Below are 24,003 nucleotides of genomic sequence, written 5' to 3' on the forward strand. Positions count from 1 at the left end.
TTCTCAAGAAAAATCGATCTTTAACTTTTGCCCTAATCCTGGTGACTCATTACGAACAAATAGAGGTAAGCACATAACCTCCGTTCAACTTCGTTGGCGGAAGTAAAAATAATATTTTAACTTATCCATTGATACTACATTCATAGGAGTAAGTACCGAGTGGAAACTTGAATCTTACACCCTTTGAAAGAAAAAAGAAAATAACCTGGCATTCTTTAATTATACATTTAAAAAATATATTTATTAGTCTTTTTCTGATACACAATACACATCCAATGACAAATTGATTTATCCTACTCCGCCGCTACTGTTGTCATAGATGGCTACAAGGAGTTTCGAATGAAGTTCCAGTCCATGCAGCCCACTACCTTCATTGCTTCAACAATCGGGGGACGGATGACACAGCCCCTCCTCTCGATGTGTGGCCAGAAAGAAAAGTCTAAGGGATTTAGATCCGGACTGTATGGTGGTATATTTTCTTGACCCATAAGGGGATGTTACTAGCTAAGAAGGTATGAGTAATTTTTGCAGTGTGAGCGGGGCCCCATTTTGCCGTCAGGAAAATTTGCCTGGACCCAGGGGAGCAGATCTACCTTCAAAACGTCGATGTACATGGGAGCTTCTAACCCTCCAGGAACCAAATCAGGGGGTTCCTTGAGTGCATTTGCATTAATCCAGAACCTCTCTATGGTCTCATTCTGGTATAGACTCTTCTTAACATTGTAAATGGCTTTATGAGTCATTCCTGTAAGACTGGCCACCTCTGGTAGAGTATGATCTACATGAGGAAGAGTTGACGCCCTAATCCTTGAATCTCGATGCGATAGCATTTCTCGTCCGATAAAAAAAAATAATTAAAAAAACAGTAGGTGCTTGAGGTATATGGCTACCTATACAATCACAGACAGTTCTAATTTCCTCACACATAACCTCTCGTTTCGATATGATAGAACTTTGTATGTTTCAAGTTTCCACCTTGTATTTTTAGCTGTAGAAAATAAGAAGGAAATGCAACGACTACTAATGTATAGCACGCAGAAAAATATTGTCTCTTGTTTCTTTTGTAATATATTTATGAGAATATAATAAATTCAAAACGCAAAATATTTAGGTATCCAATAAATTACGACTTAACCTTAACAATAAAGATTCATGCGAAAAAACAACTTTAATTTGTTTATAGAGGCTCATCTATCTTTAGCATTTCCTCCCGTAGTATTAATAGAAGTGTTTTTTTTTGTATTAGTTAGAACATATAAATGTCAGATAGTTTATATAAATGTATGCAAAATAATATCAGGCTTAGAACGTTGCATGATGTAATAAAATCGTAGATTATATCATAAACAAGGGCTGTATAAATATTATTGGATTATCTTAATCGGTTCGCAAAAGATTGGCCGCATAAATATTGCCTTAAGATGGGATGCCCATAACTGGATCCCCAGATGGATCAGACCCATCTCGGAATGGGACAGATCGGTAGATAAAGGATTGGTATAATTAGAGGCTTTTTTCATTGGTTGCAATTTTCCGGAGGTCAATTTTCCTCAGTCCTCCGCACACGATCCTAATTATATGCATTTAGAGAGTGGGATTTTTTTTAAACACCAGAACAAGTTTACTACTCAATATATTGACAACCCTGAGGCTTATATTAATACAATGTGCTCATCAGATGAAGATGAAAAAATTGTAGTAGGAAAATATTCAAAATCCTTGAGATGTTCTTAATTTTAGAAAGCAACCCAAATTAACTATGTATAATGTTGCCAAGGGGTTCAATGTGCTAGAACTGGTCAAAAAAATTTAATTTATTAATTAAAAAAAATCTAGAATCCACAGCGGTTCACATAAAATTAAAAATTTTAGGAGAGAAAGTTAAAAAATTAAATTTGAAATACTCTTTTTTTTGGAAAAAATCTAAAATCTGTTCCCAAAAATTATTATTAGATTAATATTATATATTCGTAATGGAATAACAGTGTAAAATACATTTTAAATTTTAATTGTTTTCAAAGTTCTTCAGTGGGATAAGGGTTTTCTTCTTCCGCAGAGTCGAGTCCTTGCATATCAAACAAATTGGACTATCGTTTCGAGTAAAACAAAGGCAGAACAGAATGACTACGAGCAAACCTACAAATATAGGCACAATATTAGAAATTCAATTTTTATACGGTAAAAAGATAATTGATGGACCTATAAAACAAGGAATGGTAACAGTACTAAAGTAGTCTTTAAGTTCCTTGGGAATGAAGTCTGAACCTCTTTGGTATAGTGTATAGTGATAGTTGATGTTCCATTTGTAGCGATTCAACATGTTGTTGACTCCAATGGAGATCTCTAAAAAAAAAAAATGGCAAGTAATACTTTTGAAAGAGGGGTTTCCAGGATTATATTTTGGGACGGGCTAGGTTTTTGGAATTTTTGGGAAAAAATTTCAAAAACCCACAGCCATGAATAAAAAATTTTACAAAATAAAATTAAAATATTAAATTTTTTGGAAAAAAAATTCAAAAGTCCACAGCTATTCACAAAAAAAAAAATTTTTGGAAATTTTTTTCACAGATTAAAATTCAAATATTAAATTTTTTGGAAAAGTTTCAAAAATATACAACTATTCAGAAAAAAATATAATTTTTGGAAAAGAATTTCAAAAAAATATATTTTTTTGGAAAAAGATTCAAATATTTAATTTAATATTTAGTTTATTCTAAAAAATAATTCAATAAACTACAGCTGTGCGAAAAATTTTTTTTTGGAAAAATAAATCATATATTAAATTTTTTGAAAACAATTTCAAAAATCAATAACTATTCACAGAAAATTAAATAGTTTTGAAGAATAATGTCAAACATGAAATTTCAAAAATAAAAAAAAACAAATATCAAATTTTTTGAACATTTATTTAATAAATCCATAGTTATTCCAAAATTAATTTAAAAAAAAAAAAAAAATTCAAGAATCTAAGAAGAATTCAAAAGTTAACTTTTTTGGAAAAACAAATCAAATATTAAATTTTTCGGAAAAGTTTCAAAAATATACAACTATTCAGACAAAAATAAAATTTTTGGAAAATAATTTCATAAAATATTTTTTTTGGAAAGAGATTCAAATATTTAATTTAATACTTCGTTTTTTGTAAAAAGTAATTCAAAAGTCAAAAATCAATAACTATTCACAGAAAATTAAATTATTTTGAAAATAGTGTCAAACTTGAAATTTCAAAAAAAAAAAAAAAATATCAAAGTTTTTGAAAAAATATTTCATAAATCCATTTTTATTCCAAAATTATTTTTTTTTCTCAAAAAAAAAATTCAAGAATCTATGAAGAATTCAAAAATTAACTTTTTTGGAAAAACAAATAAAATATTAAATTTAAAAAAAAAATATCGATTCATAAATAAATAAAATTTTTGAAAAAAAATAGAAAGATGAAATGAATTTTTTGGGAGAACCCCCTGAGGACGCCCTGCTTGTTCCCCTCGTATAATTTTACTATATTAAATTATAGTCTACATTCAAGCACCTGGTCTCATTGTTGTCGTTCTCACTTCACAGATTGGCCAATCATATTTTGAAGTTGGTACTTTATATTTAGTATTGTTGAGACATTCAACCTCATAATATATACTACTTCCTTGATCCACTCCCAAATCGCTGTTTTTGCACATGTACCTTGCATTTTGTCCAGAAGGAGTAGTGAATTCGGATTTCACATTTACCAATCCCGTATGCTCAGGAGGATTTGGTAATATTAATGGACAAAACTGTACGCATTTTGGCCATGAAGGTAAGGGAACAGAGTATTTTTGATGCGTGTTACACACTACTTGAAATATTCCATCATTGACGACAAATCCATCGTTATCAAAGGAAAACTTTGTGCCTCTGGGGCATACTAAATCGATAGAAGATCCAATGGGTGTCACACTTACTTCTTCAAGGTCAATACCACTCGCAGTAAGAACTTCTGCTTCCACCTCTTTGAATACGGATTTCAAACTCTCATTACAGCTCTCAGCATCTACAACCAACAAATAAGAACTCAATTTAATAAATATCTTGAGAGAACACCCTGAGAAAATATAAATACATTTAATGTGATTGACGGATGTATCCAATTTGTTATCTCCGAGAACTGTGCCGCCTTTTGTTTCTCTATTAAAGTATCTTTCATATTCATTTAAATCAACATTGGCTTTTGATAGTTGAATGGCCAAAGATACATCCAATCCAACTTTAGGTGTTCTTTTTCTTCTAAGGGATCGTGTCGGAGAGGTTGGGAGATCTATTGAAAGTAAGATTGCTCGATCAAATCCGAATCCAACTAATTGAGAGGAATTGAGGGATACTTCATTGTACTTTAATAATAAAAATAAGAGGGAAATTAGTTAAACTAGAAGAATCTATGAAAGAACAAAAATGGAGAACTCACTGTATTTTCGACTTTCTTTTTCATTTTACGAAATGCTGCTTTTCTGAAATTTCCGAAATCTGGAATGTATAACTCTTCTTCAATCCTTAGGACATGAACTATCGTCCTTTCTTTAAAAAAAATTGAAATATATTTTATAATTAAGCATTACAAATACTTTTTATGTTTCCTTTTTTTTTTTTTAGAGTAACTCACTTAATTGATTATCAATATACGAATAACAGATTGGACTACTCATAGCATAAGTTGCATTGGTTGAATTTTCCACTCCACAGCGCTTATTATTTATTGAAATCTTATTCTTTCCAACAAAGGACTCAATCTTTAAACACATGAAATAATATAATCATTCAGGGGCGTCTGGAGTGGGTGGGCTGGAGGTGCTGTATCCCCCTCCCCCAAATCAAAGAATTTTTGCTTTTTAGTAGAAAATTTAATATTTGATTTTTTTTAATCAAAAAATTATTTTTTTTTTAGTTGTAAGGAACAGCGAAGCCTCAGTCAAATAAGTGACCTAAAGCACGGGATAACTCACTTTAATTTAATTTCCCTACTCGTATCAAGTAATAAAAACCCCTAGTTGACACCAAACTTTAACGTTGTAAATATTTGAAATTTAATTTATTTTATCAATTTTTTTTTTTTTAAACTAATTTTTCTAATTTTAATTTTTCAAACAAGTTAATTTTTTCTGAATAACTATGGATTTTTGAAATTTTTCTAAGAAAAATCTCATATTTGAAATTAATTTTTTTAGCTGTGGGTTTTTGAATTATTTATTTTTAATTTTTTTCCAATTTTTATCCTAGAAATTTAATATTTGAAGTTTTTTATCAAAAAATTTCATATTCAAAATTATGGTCAACATTTTGTGGTTTTGAAGTTTTTTCAAAAAAAAAAAAAAGTATTATTTTGTCAAAAGCTGTGGGGTTTTAAATTTTTTTCTCATAAATGTAAGATTTCAAATTTTTTCCAAAAAATTTTCATGCTTCGATGTTAAATGAAAAAAAATACAAATGCCAAGGCCTCCCCCCTAAAAATATATATATATATAATCCTGCGGACACCCCTGTATTTATTCATGGTATAATATGGTACCGACCTGAAACGAAATTAAAGATCTACATCTTTTATTGATCGCTGTCCTCACGTCAAAGGGCATATATTTTGAAATAAATTGACAGGGCTTTTTCGACTTCGAAGTTGGAGATACAATGTCTATTTTGGGGTCTTTAGTTGTGAATAATGAAGTTGTGGTTGTTGTAGTGTCCTCGTCCAAGCAATGTTTTAATACTTCGAGACTTTTAATTGTGGGACGAAGAGTTAAATTACCGTAAATTGTAGAGTCAGCTATAGTTGTTTGAGAAAATCGTACTATCATGGATACCTCTAATGTGTTGGAGTTTTTATTCCAATCTATAAATCCAAGATCCGCGAATCCTACTTTTTTGAGCATGTCATTATTGAACTAAATTGATATAAATTTTAATTTATGCTTATTTTCTACCCATGGTTAGCTGTTAAATAATGATGATTAAGTCTTGACAAATTCAAATCAATATTGTTGTATTGATTGCATCATACCCAACTAACTATAAGAAATATGAGCTTACTTGTTGGAGTAACTGTTGCTTTAAGATATCAGAAGAGCTGAGATTTGAATCTAGAGTCATTGTAATGTTCAAAATATGAAAAGAAACTGCATAAAAAATAATTCTTTTCGTCTATCAGTGTCAAATTATAAGAAATCAATACCTACCATTTTTTGAAGAGAAGCAAAACTGGCTTTTATTGGCTGATCCGATCGTTTCTGCATCCAATACACCACAAACACTACCATCTAGTTTAATTTGACCATTATCTCGTTTGAATGAATCCTAATAAGATTCAACCTTAATTATCCATTTTCAACATGATAATAGTTATTTTATTTGATGTACTTTTTTTAGTAGTCCCTCTCGACATCTTTCGTTGATTACTTTCGAGATTGAGTCCGATAGTCGGACATCTGATGCTAAATTACATTTATCAGAAATATTCATGGCTGTATCTTCATAGCAACTCGTTATTTGTACTCCTGTATGAGTATTATTACTTGAAGTGCTTGAGGATCCATTAGTACCATTAGCTCCGTTGGAAGTTGTAGTTATATTGCTAAGATTGTTTGCAGTTGTAGTGATCCAATTATTAGTAACATTGCGATATACTGTTCCATTAGGCATGAATGTGGTTGCATTCGATGTATTTGTACTCATTCTAGGATTCGTAGTAGTCGTGTCTAATGATAGTTTAAGAAAAAAGACTTTATTTTCATCAAACTCCCATGAATTAAGGAATTTCAAATGGTAGTAATACTTACTTTGAGCTGTGGTATCTCTTAAAAGAAACCCAAGGATTTCTATGAGTAGAACTACGAGCAACACTGGTAAATAATAATTTAAAAAGTTAGTTATTTGCATTTGCAAAGTAATTGGTTAATTTAAATTAGATCTAATTCTTTAATTATAATAGTTTGCTCAAGTTCTTAGTAACCTTTTTGTATCACACAACATTTTCTCCCAAAAAAGAGAACAGGAACAAGAGTCCCAAAATCAGCAATTTTCCCCCAATTATGGAATTAATATTAAATAATATTTGATAATTGTTCACAGCTTAACAGACGATTATTCGAATTCAACCAATCAACTCTCCGACAACACATAACGTCATGTGCTCTTAAAACAATAGTCTATATTCCTTTAACCTTACTAAGTAGATGCTATAATATTTTATGTTGGTACTCCAGAGCTTCATGAATGAATATTGTTATTAATACTAATCTTTTTTAAGTTTATGTAGTAAAATGAATAAAAACAGATCTCGTACATAATTATGAACATAACTTGTCAAATATTTTCATGGCTAGTACGATAAAAAGAAAGGCATGTACCTACTTATTTTATATATATAAATTAATACTATCATTCTAAAATAGGATTTAATATTACATCAATATATCAAAGTTCATATAGCAGAGTAATACGATATCCTTCGAGTACATTGCAAACTTCCCTTCCAAAAGAAAGAGAAGAAAGGTTCAAAATCAGTTAATAAATAGGCAATTCTTCCCTACTGAACAAAACTATAGAGCAAGAAGTGAAATGAAGATCACGTGATCAGTATTTGTACAAAATAGTATTCTTAGGGGCACTCTTTTTGTCTCCTAGAGCGTTAAATATGACTCTGTAGTAGTGGTTCCCAATCTATGGGCCTCGAATCTAAATTGGGTCTTGACACAAATGCTATGGGGTCGTTTAATGATTTTGAGACGAATGGTAACCTTTAAAAAAAAAAAAAATAATAATAAATACCTAATATGAAACTAAATGTGACTGAGTCACTCAACTCTTGATTGCTTGTTTTTAAATGGATCAGAACCAATGCTCTATAGAGACTGTTTGATGTGCAAGATTAGCCATTAGAGCGACCTCTATCCAATCAAAGCCTGATGGGATCTCAAACTTTAAACACTAAAAGGAAGTCGAATTCCTGTCGAAAAATTAAAAATACTTCGTGGCATCATTTTTTAGTGATATAAACTTTACATTGAGATGGGACTTTTCACATTTCATAATGTTTTCAGTCCATATTATCGTTTAAAATCCTGTTGAGTTTTGCCAGGATACTAGCACCGTACATTTACAAACAAGTCGTAACCTTAAATCATTTTAATTAGTTGGACTCGAATTTGATGAAGCAATCTTACTTTTAAAAGATCTATCAACTTCCCCAACACGGAAGGAAAAAACAAACAAACAGTTAAAGTCGGAATTGATATATCCTTGGCCATTCAACTATCAGAGAGCAAAGTTGAGGTAAATGATCATGAAAAATACTTTAATAGAGAAGCAAAAGGAGGACCAAATTTGATAAATCAATCAAATCCCATTGAAAGAACTTAAAGGATTTAATAATATAATTATTACTGAAAACATTAGAAAATATGATAAATCCAAGCTTAATGTATAATTTATATCAGAAAACAATGAAATTGCGGAATAATTTAAATTTTTCGAGATAAATTTCCTCTCAGTGTTTAGAATTTTAGATCTTGTGAGGTTTTGATTTTATAGAGGCCTTTATTGAATATCAAATAGTGTCTTTAACAATAGGAAACACCCTACATAACTATTGATGGATCGAAGGCGCTCTTGCTGTGTATTTCTAGATAATCAGCGGTATCAATCAATTTTTATAATGTATTCAACCTCTTACAGGACTTCACTTTCTTTTTCTTTTCTCTCGAATTTTACTTAGTTGTGTTGGAACATAATATAAGACATCTTATCTGCTATAGCTGACTAAAAATACATTTTCCCTCTTATTTTATCTTTATCTATGGGATACACAAACCAAGATGCTTAAACCCTAAAAGTATCTTGGGCAAACAAGGAATGGAACAGCAAAAATAAATAAATACAATTGTCGTCATTACAGACATTGTTAAGAACACTAAATAAATTAGATAATTCTTTGCAAAATTTAGGCATTTCTAAAACTTTTCGAGAAATTAGATTAACAATAAGTTCACTAATAATTTATAACAAATGACCAAAAAAAATATATGTAAAAGACTGAAACAAACGATTTTATTAAATAAATATAATCTTTAATATTCTAATAAAAAAATATATTATACCATTCACTTTTGGTATGTTTCTTTGATCAGTAGTACAATCGTTTAAATCAATCTTTTCCGCTTACTACTTTTACCAACATGATCCTTCTTATCTGCAACAAACTTTATCATCAATGCACAAAGCATTTTCCCAGCAATAATATTGGCATTATTACGGATCCTAGGATCAAATCTGTATTTTTCTTTTATATGATACTTATTAAATATTCCACCTCCATTTGCTGAGTAGTGACTGCATCAAATGAAGATTATTTGCCTTCTAAATGTATAATTTACTTTTGGACCATAATTTTTTTTTCAAATTTCTTAATAGAAATGGCCTACACATAAAACAACTTTATATTACAGTACAACAATCAGTTTTTTTTTGCAAATAAATTAAAAACTATAGTTTAATAAGTTGAAGAGTGAAACAAAACCATGAATCTTTAAAGCTAATAAGCAAACCCATGAATTTCTTTTAAAGCTTTACTTCTGAAAAAAAAAACCTTCATTAATAGCAGAAAATTGTTCACCACTTTACAATTGAGTTTAACCACGGACATTTCAAATCACGGATGAAAGGAAAGGAAAAGAAGAAAAATCTGTGAGTGAACATTTGACATAAAAAATAACCAATGTTGGAATAAATGACCTAACAAAATGGAGATTACTTATTGAAATAATCGGAACAAAATATAGGAATCACTCAACCTTTGAACAGAGTATTCCCTCCTCTTTTTTAAAAGAGTTTAATTTACGTTAAACACCTTAATCATGAATTACTATACTCCTTAACCTACATTGGGTAATATATGATTAGGTATTACGTATGTTCTTTATAGTTTGAGTAATATTGCGTGCTCGTCTGCCTTGGATAATACTTTTGTGGTAGGAGGGGGAAGAATTTCATTTTTTAGTATGTGAAGTTACAGAGTCATCAACTGATTCTTCAATTAAACAATTCATCTACTCCAAGGATTCAATCCATTTCAATCGTAACCAATAAAATTAATAACAATGACGAGCTTAGGAGAAAGAAGCTTACATATATAGTTATAAATTTTTGCTATGTAAAAAGGGAATCCTCTTCCAAATGGAGGATTAGGAATATAAGCTGATTGTAATTTGTAATTAAAAAGATAAGGTATTAAGTGGTCGACCTTTTTAGTATGATAACTAATAAAGCCTTTCTTCATGATACATCTATATAAAACAGAGGCAAGGTAGTTACATAGACGTCCACAACGTTGGTACTAAAAAATCCTCAATTTGGGGAGCTACAGCCCCCAAATTGAGGATTTTTTTCTTCAAAGATGACATTTTTTGGGGGAAAAAAGTATTTTAAGGATTCCTTTTCTAAAAAAAGGGGATTTGGCGAAATTATGTAACAAAGGAATTTTTTTTTAAATAAAACCAACCCCTACATCCAAATATACCACTGCAGACGTCTTTGAGTTAGCCAATTCTTCCCAAATATGAATTTATGATACAATATTTGGTCCGAATTGTTCGCATTGTTAAAATGAGTCTATTCTAGTTTAACAAATCAAAATTCAGAACATTAATTAGGAGAAATAAATTACTAAAAACAGCATTTTCAGATTCATTCACTCTAGAAGCCCCAATCAGAAAGTCTCGCTAATATTGGGACACATAAACACTATCCTCGTGTAAATACAAGTCCAAAACAGATAACTATTTGGTTTTTTCACATGTAGAAGGAGTCCAAGAGGCCCAAAAAGTGTGGTGGACAATATCCCCTTGACTCCCTCGTTCCAGTCCCCTAATGAAGCTATTACTCTCATTTTAAAAGAATTAATAAGATTTTATCCTTTTCAAAGATAAATTACTTACTTTCAGGGCTGAACTTTTCAAACACTATGGAGCTCTTGGTGTAGATAAGTGCTATGAGAAAAGGAAATTCAAACTTTGTGTGTTTCTATGGTTATGTATTTGAATATAATTCCCCCCTCTCATTGTAATATAACACGTTGTTACGTAGAAGAGTTTAATCCATGGTTATAAATACCCCTAACAAAAGATTCAAAATAATCCGTGTCAATATGAAAGCATGTTAGAATTATTTACTGCAGAATTAATTGTGATTACACTTGTACTCTTTGAAAAAAGTATCGTCAATGACTAAAAGTATTAACCCTATGAGGACGGTGCAAATTGCACTTAAAGTAACCTAAATTGATTCTCACAATAAAAGAATAATAAGTTGATTTATTTTATTTGAAAGGCTCCAAACTATAGTCCCACAATTTTAAATACACATTTACATATAAAGAAATGCTCAAAGCTCGAGTTTTTATAGGAATTTTCACAAAAAGAGGTGGTGTTCTATTCTAATAATAATTTGCAATTGATTTTAATTCTAAACATTGGCTGTATTTTCAAAGATGAAAAATTTGAAGCCAAATGGCTATTGTGCTGGAAATGTTTTAGCGCTAAAAGACCCACACAAATATTGCCAATTGCTTCAAGATGGCCTGACTGCCTTGTCCAGTCGGAAACGAACAATAAGAACAAAGACTATGACTATTTGTGTTAAAAACCGCCTTGCTGGAAATCCAGTGAGAAAGATTTGCCGCATGGCAAAGAAGATAAATGTGATTGAGGTTACACTCTAGAGGATGATTGAAGATGTCTTGGGAGCAAAATCAAGAGAAATAAGGAAGAAACAGCTTAAAATGACGGCAACAAAGGAGAAAAGGTTGTTTAATTTCTTTTGAATGTGTCTAAGAACATTTGGCATCCGAGCTCCCCTGATCTTAATCCTTTGGATTATTCCATACAAGCAATGCTCGAGGGAAATTTGGATCTTGCACGTTTTCGGATTTCGGATTTGGTTTTGAATCTTATTTAATGTAAATGTTTCGAAAATATAATACGGGGCCAATTTTTGCAGGAAAGATATAATATAAAAACAGCAAACTCCCCTCTACATGCACCCAAAAGGTGTAGTTGTGGTCGTTGGGATCAGAGCTATAGGGGACCAAATGTGCAGAAAAAAGGATTCAAATTCAAAGGTTTTAATCTTTGATTGTTTGATCAAGTTGAGTGGCAAGTCTTCAAATATAGACTTGAGTCCATGTCCTAACCTCTGAGGCATTTTATGCACACTTACAAAGTGAAAAAACCTCCAGAGTTGGTATGAGCTCCTTACTCCTCCTCCAATAATGGACATAATAAAAATACAAATCTTTAATCAACAAGAAAAGGTTATTTCAACCCCCTTTAAAGTTGAAACTCATCACAACTTTGTATTTTTAATGATTGAATATGAAATTAATGGTTTATACACCATTATGGCATATATATATTAGTGTTGATACTCTGTCTTGGGTTCGATCTTAAGTGATTTTTCTAGACCGATTTGGACCTCTGCAATCTCAGACCATAGACTGAAATTTAATAATTATTAGACTTCCAGAATGACATATAATTAATATGAAAAATATTTGTGATTTTTGAGTTATGACAATTTAGTCCTCAACCCTCGAAATAAAATGATTTTCTTCCCTATCATCCAGATTTATGGGTTATACAAAAAGGATTTATGCAACTCATTTAGCTACATATGACGTTATTGTAGGTAGGGTAACTTTTTTTAGCGTTACTCTAGAAGATCTTGAGGTAAAATTAATTTGCCACAAACTAGTACAGGGGCGTCATGCAGGAATATATTTTGAAGGGGGAGAGGGGATCTTTGTTTTTGGAATTTTTCTGAAAAAAAAAAAAAAAAAAAATCAAAAATTGAAAGAAATTTCATAAATATCTAGGTTTTAACAAAAAACTAAAAAATTTTTGAGACAAATTTCAAAAATTTTCAATCTTAAAAATAAAATCTTTACCCCAAATCTCCCCTAAAATATTTTCATCATGACCAAAAACATTTGCTGTAAAACTCAAAAATGCCTTCTTTTTTTTAGGGGGCCATAGCCCCTACAGCCCACCCCTCTCTGGACATCCCTGTAGTGGCGTGTTGTTTATTTCATTTAACACAAGGAAGAACCACTCTCATTACCGCAAATTTTTTCTAAATTACCCCAATTGAGGTAATTTACTCCCTGTTCCCAATCACTGTTGCATGCAAATGTTCACAATTTTGAAACAGAAATGACGTCATAAACAGTTCATCTATAGAATACGTATAGACTAAATTTTTAAATGGGACCGATTTAGACCAATTTTTTGCTTTAAGTCCCCTCTAAACTGTACTTTTTTAAATGATCAAATAGAGTTCTGTACACTAAAATAATTTCAAACCGGTCTAGGGGTTTCAGACTGAATCCCAACCCTAATATATAATTTGAACCATTTTTTTAGTAAATAAGGAAAGAAAGACTTATTTTCCAGGAATTATTTTTAATCTAAAGCATTTGAAATGGTTTTTGAAAAAGGGAGAAAAAAAAAGTAACATAGAGTAAGAACAGGCATTATAAGACAAATTTGCTTCATAATGGAAATCATGACAGACCCTTTTATTTTTGCATAATATGTAGGACCATTATAAATGAATCTATCGTCAAGTTTGGGGGGTTTTATATACACTAAATATAATTTGTAATATTACGTTTTATTTGTTGGTTGGATTTTTGGAAGGTATAAATGAACTAAATACTTATGTAATATTAAATGGCATGTCCGTTCACCTCCTAATAGGGAAGTTCATCTCAGGAATTTCTATAATATTATTTTATATGTTGATCAATGAAATATTATACTTAAATATGTGGTTAGTTAGAACAAAAATAATCTTGAAAATAAAGTCAAGAAAATAGAAAAACGTTCAATGTGTCCTTTTTTTTTTATCATCATACAGTCAACCCAATAACACATGAGCTGAATTGTCCTGGGTTGAACAAAGAAAATACGTTATTTTTCGTTAAATTGGATTTTAAAAAAATATTTGCCTTATGGAGCGGAGTCCCCATAACAATTTTCAAGCCATTGCTTAGCTTTTCATGAAATTTTGATAGCTGTCTTTTGAAGGTTGGTACTAACTGAAAATGAGGTGAATTTAAGATTGCTTTGTGTGAAGCCCGGGCTTTTCAGACCATGTGTTATTTCATATACATCTATTTCGGTCAGTTAAAAGTTTTGTATTCAAATTTTGTGAATGATTTTAAATATCTAAGAAGGTTAAATATAGTTTAGTTTTAATTTATGAAACATAACTTGGTCCTGATATATTTAGTTTTTACAATAAAGTTCAATCGTTGTTATTATGAATTTTGCTACTTTAAATGCAATTGTGGGAAGCGTCCAAAAGATTTTTGCTGCTGGCAATTTTGCTGCATACATATTTGCTGTTTTTTTATGCGTTATACTATACTATAATACTACTTTCTTAGCAGGAGTTTATAAAGTTCTGTAGATGGAGCTCTCTTGGTCATCTCTATGTAGTATTATTTAATTATTTTCGTATTACCAATTATTACCAATTTTGGAAAGTATTTGCACATTACTGTCTAATTTGAAATTTTAACACAGCTTACGAATGCCCTCGTGCTGTTGTATGTGAAAATGTCTGTTGCTGTTATCAAATAATTATCCAGGTATATTCTAAATGCACGAAAAAGAAGATTGTTTGGATAAGATAGTCATGTAGAGCTCCAAACTGGTAAACAAGTGGAGTGACTCACTTTTTTTTGTGTAGGCTGAACGACTTGTGAACTGTTTTCTTCTTTAAAAGCTGATCTAAGTCATCTGACAATGATTGGGATTTCCAATTATGTTTATACTATGATGTCTTTTCAAGAATTTGGCAAAATAATGGACGTGCCAGGAATGAAATGATAGTTTTTGTCAGATCTATTTACTAAAATCAAATTAAAGCATTCCAAAATGTATTTTAAATCATTCTACGCCTAAAAATCTACCAAATTGATTTTTTAGTTTGAGTATTTACACATCATTGTAGCAGAGATATAGATAATATTATATCACGAGTGGAAAAATTGACACGATTGCATAAAGTGAGCTTGTTCACCTAGACTATGAGACTAATGCCAGTTTTTTTATGTATAAATATCTCCAGATAGTCAATTTGGAAGCTGAAAAACCACTTTAAATTTATATAAAATCCTAATTATGGGTTCGAACTTTAACTTTCGTTTTGACTGTTATAGGTATCTCAGGTTTAGTTTTGAATAAAAATAGAAATTGGAAATAGTGGTTAAATAAAGAAGGAATATTGTTTATAGGGAGTAAGGGTTACTGATCCAGGATCATGAGTCTATTTCAAAAGGACTAGCGGGAACTTACCTATGATCATGATCTTATTTGATGCTTGAATAAATATAAAAAACTCTATTGATAGAAAGAAAGGAATCAGGGGCGTCGGTCTGCAGGAGTTGGGCTGTAGAGGCTGTAAATGCAATAATTCCTTAACAGGGAGGGCATTAAGGAATTATTGCTTTTTACTAGATAATTCAAGTATTTGAATTTTTTTCTCAAAAAATTTAACATTTGAAATTTAATATAATTTTTCAAATTCATTTCCATAAAATATAATTTTTCAAATTCATTTCCAAAAAATATAATTTTTTAAATTCTTCTCTAAAAAATTAAATAATTTGGAATTTTTTTCCAAAAAAATTTAATTTGATAATTCAGTACTTGAAATATTTTCCATTTTTGTGAGCAAATGGGAGTTTTGAAAAAAATGTTCAAAAAATTAAATATGTGAAATCATATTTATAAAATTTTCTCAAAATTATTTTTCAATTTTTTTTTCATAAAAAGTTAATTTTTCAATTTGAAAAAAATTAAAAAATTCCAAAACCCTCTCAAAAAAATATAATCATGCAGACGCCCCTGGGAATGTTGAGACTTATGATAGTGTATAAAACATAAAAAGTAGCAAATATGCCATACGGCAAAACTACCGGTGGTGAAAATGTTTGTGGCAATATTACATAGAACTTGAATAATGACACACATTGTAGGAAAAAAATCTTGTTTGCTTTTGTGTTGACATGCCACAAATGTAGATTGCAGGTACTACATGCATGGCTTTGTCTTCAGGAAAGATTGGTGGTCCTCTTTCAAAGGAACTTTAGATTTGGAATAACCCTCTCAAATTCTTATCACTATCAATTCCATGAACTAAAGGATGGTTGAGCAATTTGACTTCCGGTAAGGAGGAACATAATTAAAATTGAGAGGTTGACTGATTACGCTATCACTTTTATGCTTGTTTGCATATGTTTAATGTTTATTAGAAGGAGAAAATAATATGGAGAGATGATTGTTTGATTTTTGATAATCAAAAGTCATTAAAACATTGAGGGGGATTTGTAGTTGCCGGAGGTCTTTTGAAAACCCAAAAATACAGTCATTCTATAAAGGTAAATAGAGTTAGTAAGAAACAATTAAGAGAGTCGTGATTCAAAGACTTATCCAAGATACAATTTACTTGCATATCTCACTCATTTTTTGATAAATATCCATATTCAATATACTTTTTTGGGATTCCCAAACCCTTTTAAAGGATCTGCCAATTTTATAGCATTTAATAAGACAATTTAACACACAAATTTCAAAATTATTATAAAAAGACAAATTGGTTGCACAGAGATGTACATTTATAAGGAAGCCGTGAAGGATTTTGAACTCAAAAGATCTGTAAATAAACTAGGATTAAAGATTGAATGCCGTTTATGGTTTCCATTACGAATCTATAGTTAGTTCTTTTGTGTCAAATCTGGGTGTGATATTACTACAATAATATGTATTCTTAAAAAAATAAAAATAAGTGACGTCATCAAGCTGTATAAGTTTTTAGGACTGATATGCAGGACTGTACTGGACCGATGCGGGATGGAACTGTACAGGATTGCAGTTTTCAGTTATAAATAAGGAACCAGACAATATTATGTAATATACAAAGTTTTGAAAAATGAAAAAAAAAAATATCAAAATGGTGGTATTGTAATCTATTTGTAAATTTAGTTGGAAGTTCTCCAGATTAGATCATTCCATATAAACTCTATACACATATACAAAATAAGCATACCCTTTTCCAAAAACAAAAAACTTTTATATTGATTATTGATTTTTTTCATATTCAAAAGTTGGTTCAAACTTATAAGAATAGAAAATTTTCGAAACCAGATTTGATATGAAAGAACGTATCACGGATTCTTGAGCAGCGGGTTAGGTACTACTACAATTCAATATGTAGTTAAAACATTTGACTTGTCTTATTTCCAATGCATTATTCAAGCTTTTCATCACATCCTTGTTCTAAAAAATAAACCCTAGTAGAGTAGAATTCTTTAATTTTTCACAAATAAAATAAAAAAGTCGCCTAATTCATTTCTCAGCACCACTGTAAAACCATTTAAGAGTTATTTTTTTGGTTTTGTGTTTTATGTGAGTTAAGAATAGTGAGTGCAAAAAAGGAAAAAAAAATCAATATTCGTAAATCATTTACTCCATTATTTTTACATAAACCAAGTTTTATGACCAAATGCATCTATGGAGTTGAAACAGAGAGGTTTGAAAGTAGAAATCATGAATTTTGATGAGGAAAATCAATCAGTAATTAATTTCACTCTAGTGAAGAAAATAAGTTATATTATAACTAGATAACTAGAAATAAAAAGGTCAAAAATCCGTCACTAATCAGCAGCTAATACCCATTTGCACTTTTTCTGTTCATGCGTTCATCAGATAATTTGATTACGTTCTTCCGTTAATTTTTTTATAGAACAAAACAAATATCATCTGAAAATTTTTACCCAAATTTAGTTGGCGTCGGGAATTCTTGCAAGATTTATTCCCTTCTAATAATGTACCTTTTGAATTCAATGAAACATGAGCAAAATAAAATAATATATAATTTGTAAGGTTTTGTGAGAATATTATACGGGATGGTCCATTGAAATGTGAACAATAACTAATTCTATAATTAATGATTGAACAATGAAGAAACTGTACTTGGAGGAGTTAAAGAAAACAACCAAGGCAAATTTCCTCAAGTCCATGAGGGATCATGCAAGAGATCTTGGGGTTTCACACACGACTATCCAGAGAGCTATAAAATAAGTGGGTGGAATGAGGTTTGTGACTTTTTTGAATTTGCCTTTTGAACTATTTATTGACACTTTTGACCCTGATGAATTATACCAAAATGGGGAAGGCTTAGAGTGTCTGTCATCCAAATACCGAGACCCTCAAAGTCATGACTACATCCACAGTGGATGTCAGGTTATATGCCGCCACCTGGAAGCCTTCATTCCACTAAGAGCTACTATATTAATGATTAAGAGAACTCAGACACACATCTCTTTTTACTATTTTTTTTTTTTTTTGTAATTTTATTTTTAATTAATAAATGATATCTAGTTGAAGTTTGAAATTCAAAATGTTCAGATTTTGATGGGCCAATCATTACATATGTAGTTTAAAGTGCAGCATAAATAAATTAAACGGAATGGCCTTTTTAAACCACTTTTCTTGCCCCCAAATACAATTTAAATTTTCTATAGAGATAAAATACATAAATTGCATAGACTGTGCAAAGGCATGGGGAATTTTGGAAACCAAAAGTTATTTGACTAAAACAATCGAAAATGTAGTAATTTATACATCTATCACTCCAGATCATATAATGAAACATCATATACTTCTGTCAAAATTTAAGAGTTTCATAAAGAAAAATTATGCCATATTAAATATTTGAAGCGCTCTCTATATTGTTAACATTCCTATATATTACTATTACACCTTATTTTTTTTTATCTGTATAGACCTTAAAAATAATAACATCCAGAGAGTTGTATTATTTTGCCACAAAACGGCGCCACTACCAATCATTAACAGAGTAAATGAATGGAAGCTACGTAGTATAGGTATGTTATCATTCATGATACAATCTTTATTGCACAAAAGTATTCCCGTAGCCTACTAAATTTGACCAAAAATGAATCCTTTGTTCTTCGTTGTTCAACTTAGTTTTAGCTTTGGTCCCGGAGTAAAATATGTCTATGTAGAACATAAAAAAAAAAAAAAAAGGAGTGAACACCTTTTAAATATTTTTTTCTTCATTAATTGCTCATTTTTGTTCCGTTGAGTTCTCAATAATGAACGAAAAAACATGAACGGCTCTTTTTTTCCACACAATGCCCAAGCTTGGCAATCTACCAACTCTGACAAAATTCTTCATTCAATAATAGGAAATTGTTCACTGCTAGAAGTCACAGAACCGGGTTTGAGTTAAAACAACAATGAATGTTGCATGAACATCAATACGTGATGTCTTGCAAATGTTCAGAACTAACTTAAGAAAATTTGATTTGAGTTCATCGTATGTAATTTTAAAATATTTGTAAGTGACCAGAAAGTAGAAAAATAACAGTTGACGAAGGAAAAGTGGACATTTTTTTATGATGGTGAGATAATGGCGTGATGAGAATGATTTGACTAAACGGCCTCTTTATAAGAACATAATACCCGCCAAATGACTCTTTATTAAAGATTGGCCAAGACGAAGGGATTCTACTAATTCGTGTTTCCGTGTGTTTTTCCCCTCTTTGTTACAAGCGTGAGGAATTTCTATTGATAAGGGGAATCAACTTAATATTCTATTAGGTTGATTATATTTACCATAAAAATATATATTACATATTATATAATAATTTTTGACTATCATTTCACTTAAAAGAACTTCTACCGACGAGTTTTGAAAATGTAATATTATAATATGAAATGATACATTAAAAAAAACACCAATAAATTATTGATTTAACACTTCATAAAAGTCATTAATTTTTTGATATTTCTCAAAATAATAATAATAAAATTATTATTATTATTAGAAGTCCATCATCATGCAATAATATATCTAAGCTGCATTTGGAGTTGAACCATAATGGACGATTATGTAGTTGACAAACCCTTCAAATCATGAACCGATTCTTAAAAAAACTTAATAGATGTGGTTCAATCAAAAATCCATTCCTGGAAACGTACGTATCGATTACAATTGATATGAAACAACTTTTTTTATCGTCCCTCTAATGCCTGATGTAGGGATTAAGTGACGAAATAACGAGCTAAAAGTCCAGGTTCTGAAGAGAACATCATTTTTATTTATCAACTTAATAATATTATCTTTAAAAATATATTTTTATCCATTTAAATCTAATATGTATGTAAATAAATATCTAAACAAAAAATATAACTGAATGAATATTAATTTGAGTAAAATCAAACCAAAATCTCGATTTCCATAGAGCTAATGGTGTAATATGTAGTAATAATACTGTGGGTGTGAAATAAGGTTTTGTGTGTGTTGGTAAAACAAAGAAGTACATAGTTGTCCAGAAAGGACTCAGGATGGAAGAAAAAAAAAGTAAAAATTCCTGTGAGAAGGGCGTCTGCAGTGGGCATTGGTTGACATTCATAATTTTGTGATGTTACTAAAACATAATCACAGGCAATAAAAAAAAATATAAAAATTTTTTTGTCAAAAACTTATTTGTTTTTTTTTTTGTCTAAAAAATTAAAACCCCATCCCACAAAAAAAAAATTCCCAGACACCCTTCTATGTAGAAGTAACAAGGAGAAATTTAAATATTTTTCAACTTGTGTTTAAAGGAATCGATGATGTACTCCAGGCCATTCATGTAGTCTCTATAAATGAGCCAATCCCGGAGATTGCGATTATGTTGACTATTCATTTGCCTCCATTGATGAGGCATGACGTTACGCGTCACTTGAGATTCTTTGATGTCCTCATAGGATTTCATTTCAATGAGAGCGCCCTGGATTTCGCAAAGGACCTGGATATGCAGAAATAAATGGGTATGCACGATCAAAATTCGATTTGGAAGTAGGGGATAGTCACTTACGGATTTTAGTTTGTACTCCGCTTCATTGAACTTGTGGATAAATTCGTCGTTGTCTCCTCCATTGACGAGTTTATCAATAACGATTTGTTCCAGGCCCACGGCTATCTTTTGTAGGAAAACATACATGTTTTTTAGTGCAGTTGTTATCTGTAAAATTTAAAAAAAGGGATAATTGGTTTTAAGCTCAAATAATGAATGACTACAAAAAACACCCCGTCCACAGGATTAATTTTTGGGAGGGCTTGATTTTTTTGATGTATTTTTCACAAAAAAAAAAAATACAAAGCTATTTACTAAAAAAATTAGGAAAAAAATTTCAAAAAATTAATTTTTTTTGGGAAAAATTTCAAAAATCCACAGCTGTTCACAATACATTCATTTTTTTAAAATTTTTAGAAGAAAACAAAATTTAATATTACACTTTGCAGTTAAAAGTAAAAATTCCTGAGCTACATCCTTGCAGACGACCTTGGGCTAAGTAACTTACTTCTAATTCAACTAAATGCTTTAATTTTGTTTTCTCGTTGAGATGCTTAGGGATTTCTTCCCAGCTTGGAAGCCATCCTAGTTTCTGATCCCTCCACAATTCATCGTGATCCTTCCAATTGTCGACTGAGAATGTTTTTTTAACCTTGTTTGGAGAAAAAATTATAAAATGTAAAGAACATTTAAATATATTAATCATCAAAATTTCCTTATTTTAGACCCCCACAAACAAAAATATAATAGCAAAAAAAAAAAAAAAAAAGAAAGGAAAATAAACGCATTCTATATATAATTGAGGCCAAAAGACAACTAATTTTCAATTCATTACAATTCAGGGGTTGAAAAACCTTTAATTACTTACATATTCACTTTGGAACCGAACAGAGTGTTGAAGTGCTTGATAGGCAATGTTCACAATGTTATTCAACATTTGTTTCTCAGAGAGGGGATTGATTTTTGGAAAGTTTGGAGGGAGTTTGGATCCATGATGAAACTTTTTGTAGCCACAAGGGTTGATCCATTTGGGCCTTAGTTGTGATATGTCAGATATCGAAGATTCTTTTGTGTGATGGGCTGAAGATGTGGGACCACTGCTCACTGGCTTTGCCAATAAGGATGCGTAGAGTATGAGGAATAAGAATGTGTACGTGAGGCCTGAAATTTGAAGAGTAATTATGCATTGCCTTGATTATTATAAAGGCAAAATAAATACAAATATTTTGTTAATGTTCTGTATCATTTTTCTATTAGATAATCATTGCATGGTTAGATCCAATTATGAGGATTTGTATTTTATTATTTTTTCATCATTACCATAAAGAATAATTGACCTTTGATGCCGGCACCAGACCTCATATTTATCTTCGTTAAAGGAATATTAAAAAAATATATATTTAAAAATAATTTTTTTACTTCAACTTATTCAGGGCTTTTGAAATTGCCTCAGAGGCAGTGGTAATATTCGTCATTTGTATTTTTTTCAAAACAATATGTATCAAAATGCCTGTGTTGTTTTTTGCATTATTGTTTCTAAGAAGAAGTTCATTTATATATTATTTCTTACAGAAACGGAAACTCATTTGATAATATGTTTTCATAGTATCAAAAAAATTAAGTCTACAATAAGACCAAACAGTTAGCCCTTATACGACGTGAACAAACTCGTATGTCCCCGTCCTTGAAGTCCGGACTTAACTTGTTGTTGCAATTGAAAACATTCTATTTGTTTTTAAACATATATATATATATATCACCTCTTGGTGTAATTTAACGATATCGAAATAAAATGGCATATACGAATTTTTCAACCTGATAATCACATCAGGAATCAGTTGGAACCCTTAGGGTGGAGTATCAACGTATTCTAAGATTGGAATTTCCGCTCCGTATATTGATTTCCGTCGTTTTTTTATAAAATATTAAAAAAACTTACCCATGTTGCCGTTGAAGTAAAGTCCTCTACTCCGTATCCGAGAAAAATGTTGGAGTTTTGGGTAGATGAGAGTCGGGAGTGTTTTTCCGTTTATGTTCATGAGGTTGCCGAGGGTTTTATGGGGTCTGCCGCTGCACAATAAACTATACTGGCTTTGAACTAAACTGATTAATTTTTTAAACATGTTATAAATAATAATTGAAGAATACTTGAACCAATCAAGTCTTAAAATTAGAGTGATCCTCTTTTCTTCATGTAAGTCAAATTTTTGCCGGGAAACATTTTTTTCGAGAATAAAAAGTATTAATCAAATCCCCGATGCTCGTTCATGTAATTATTATTCTTTTTTTGTTAAACGAAATATAAGAGACACGTTCGCAGGAGAAATGTATCTCAGTTTGTGTAGGTAATATACTTAAAGGGAGCGTACCTTCGATGTTATGGAGCGCTCGGTAAATATATTATTTCTAGTTATTTCGTTAGTGAAGAAACAAAAACATATTCATTCACAAAAAAATGTCACAATTTTCCGTCTTCTATCATTAATGAAGGGGTCAAAGGAATTAAATTCATCATTTTTTTTTAATAAAAGGAGGGAGATTGTGTGATATGACCCCTTTAATTGTTCCAAGCTTTCAAATTAAATATACATAATTAAACTTCCCGCGCTTTATTTCTGTACGCATTCCAAGGTTTATTTTTTTAGTGCGGGTTTCATCATGTTTATCGCTGTTGTTTATGCGATGATTCATAGTTATGTTTTTTTACGCTTACGGATATGAACTTCCATGGAAACGTAATTACACCACCATCAATGGAATATTGAATTTGAAGAATGAGGTAATTTACTTCTTAAGGGATTTCATTTTCTGTATGACTCAGTTTGACTTTTCTCTGCATACTCTATGAATGAGAGAAGATCAAGTTGATATTTCTGTTACATCTCTTTGCTTGATTTCTACGTATTGCAGAATGCATGGATTAAATGGGTCATTGGTAAGGTTGTAACACTTTTTTTGAGCAATCTCTTATTAAGTGTTGAGACTCAGTTCAAGACGGATATTTTTTTTTTAGTTCGGTCTTAGGTGATATTTTCAAGATCGATTTGAACTGAAAA

The 24,003-nt window shown here is 30.6% G+C and overlaps 2 protein-coding genes across 2 annotated transcripts; both read right to left on the minus strand.

The window, feature by feature from the left end:
- Positions 1–1,901: 1,901 nt before the first annotated feature.
- On the minus strand, positions 1,902–10,996 carry LOC121124805 (uncharacterized). The gene is made up of 12 exons (XM_040720003.2): positions 10,953–10,996; positions 6,798–6,860; positions 6,379–6,716; positions 6,198–6,315; positions 6,052–6,137; positions 5,541–5,906; positions 4,634–4,760; positions 4,439–4,548; positions 4,097–4,364; positions 3,530–4,027; positions 2,200–2,343; positions 1,902–2,136 (listed from the first exon to the last, which is right to left on the minus strand). Coding segments are annotated over exons 1-12 (2,250 nt in total). The 5' UTR covers positions 10,954–10,996; the 3' UTR covers positions 1,902–2,005.
- A 9,187-nt stretch (positions 10,997–20,183) lies between these two features.
- Positions 20,184–23,225, minus strand: LOC121124770 (uncharacterized). Its single transcript, XM_040719957.2, has 5 exons — positions 22,887–23,225; positions 21,816–22,108; positions 21,456–21,599; positions 20,969–21,115; positions 20,184–20,899 (listed from the first exon to the last, which is right to left on the minus strand). Exons 1-5 carry the CDS (start codon positions 23,068–23,070, stop codon positions 20,687–20,689), a joined length of 981 nt encoding a protein of 326 aa, XP_040575891.1. The 5' UTR covers positions 23,071–23,225; the 3' UTR covers positions 20,184–20,686.
- Between the last annotated feature and the right edge of the window lie 778 nt (positions 23,226–24,003).

The sequence above is a fragment of the Lepeophtheirus salmonis genome, chromosome 9 (genome assembly GCF_016086655.4).
Source record: "Lepeophtheirus salmonis chromosome 9, UVic_Lsal_1.4, whole genome shotgun sequence".
In the NCBI taxonomy this organism is placed as follows: Eukaryota; Metazoa; Arthropoda; class Copepoda; order Siphonostomatoida; family Caligidae; genus Lepeophtheirus; species Lepeophtheirus salmonis.

Excerpts from the sequence above, each read along its gene's own strand:
- LOC121124805 (XM_040720003.2), bottom strand. Across the intron at positions 6,138-6,197 it reads TTGCTTCTCTTCAAAAAATG|TTTCTTTTCATATTTTGAAC; the intron begins GTAGGTATTGAT and ends TTTTTTATGCAG. Across the intron at positions 4,761-5,540 it reads GATCTTTAATTTCGTTTCAG|ATTGAGTCCTTTGTTGGAAA; the intron begins GTCGGTACCATA and ends ATGTGTTTAAAG.
- LOC121124770 (XM_040719957.2), bottom strand. The coding sequence starts at position 23,070 with ATGTTTAAAAAATTAATCAGTTTAGTTCAAAGCCAGTATAGTTTATTG. Across the intron at positions 22,109-22,886 it reads TTACTTCAACGGCAACATGG|GCCTCACGTACACATTCTTA; the intron begins GTAAGTTTTTTT and ends TTCAAATTTCAG. Across the intron at positions 21,600-21,815 it reads TTCGGTTCCAAAGTGAATAT|GTTAAAAAAACATTCTCAGT; the intron begins GTAAGTAATTAA and ends TCTCCAAACAAG.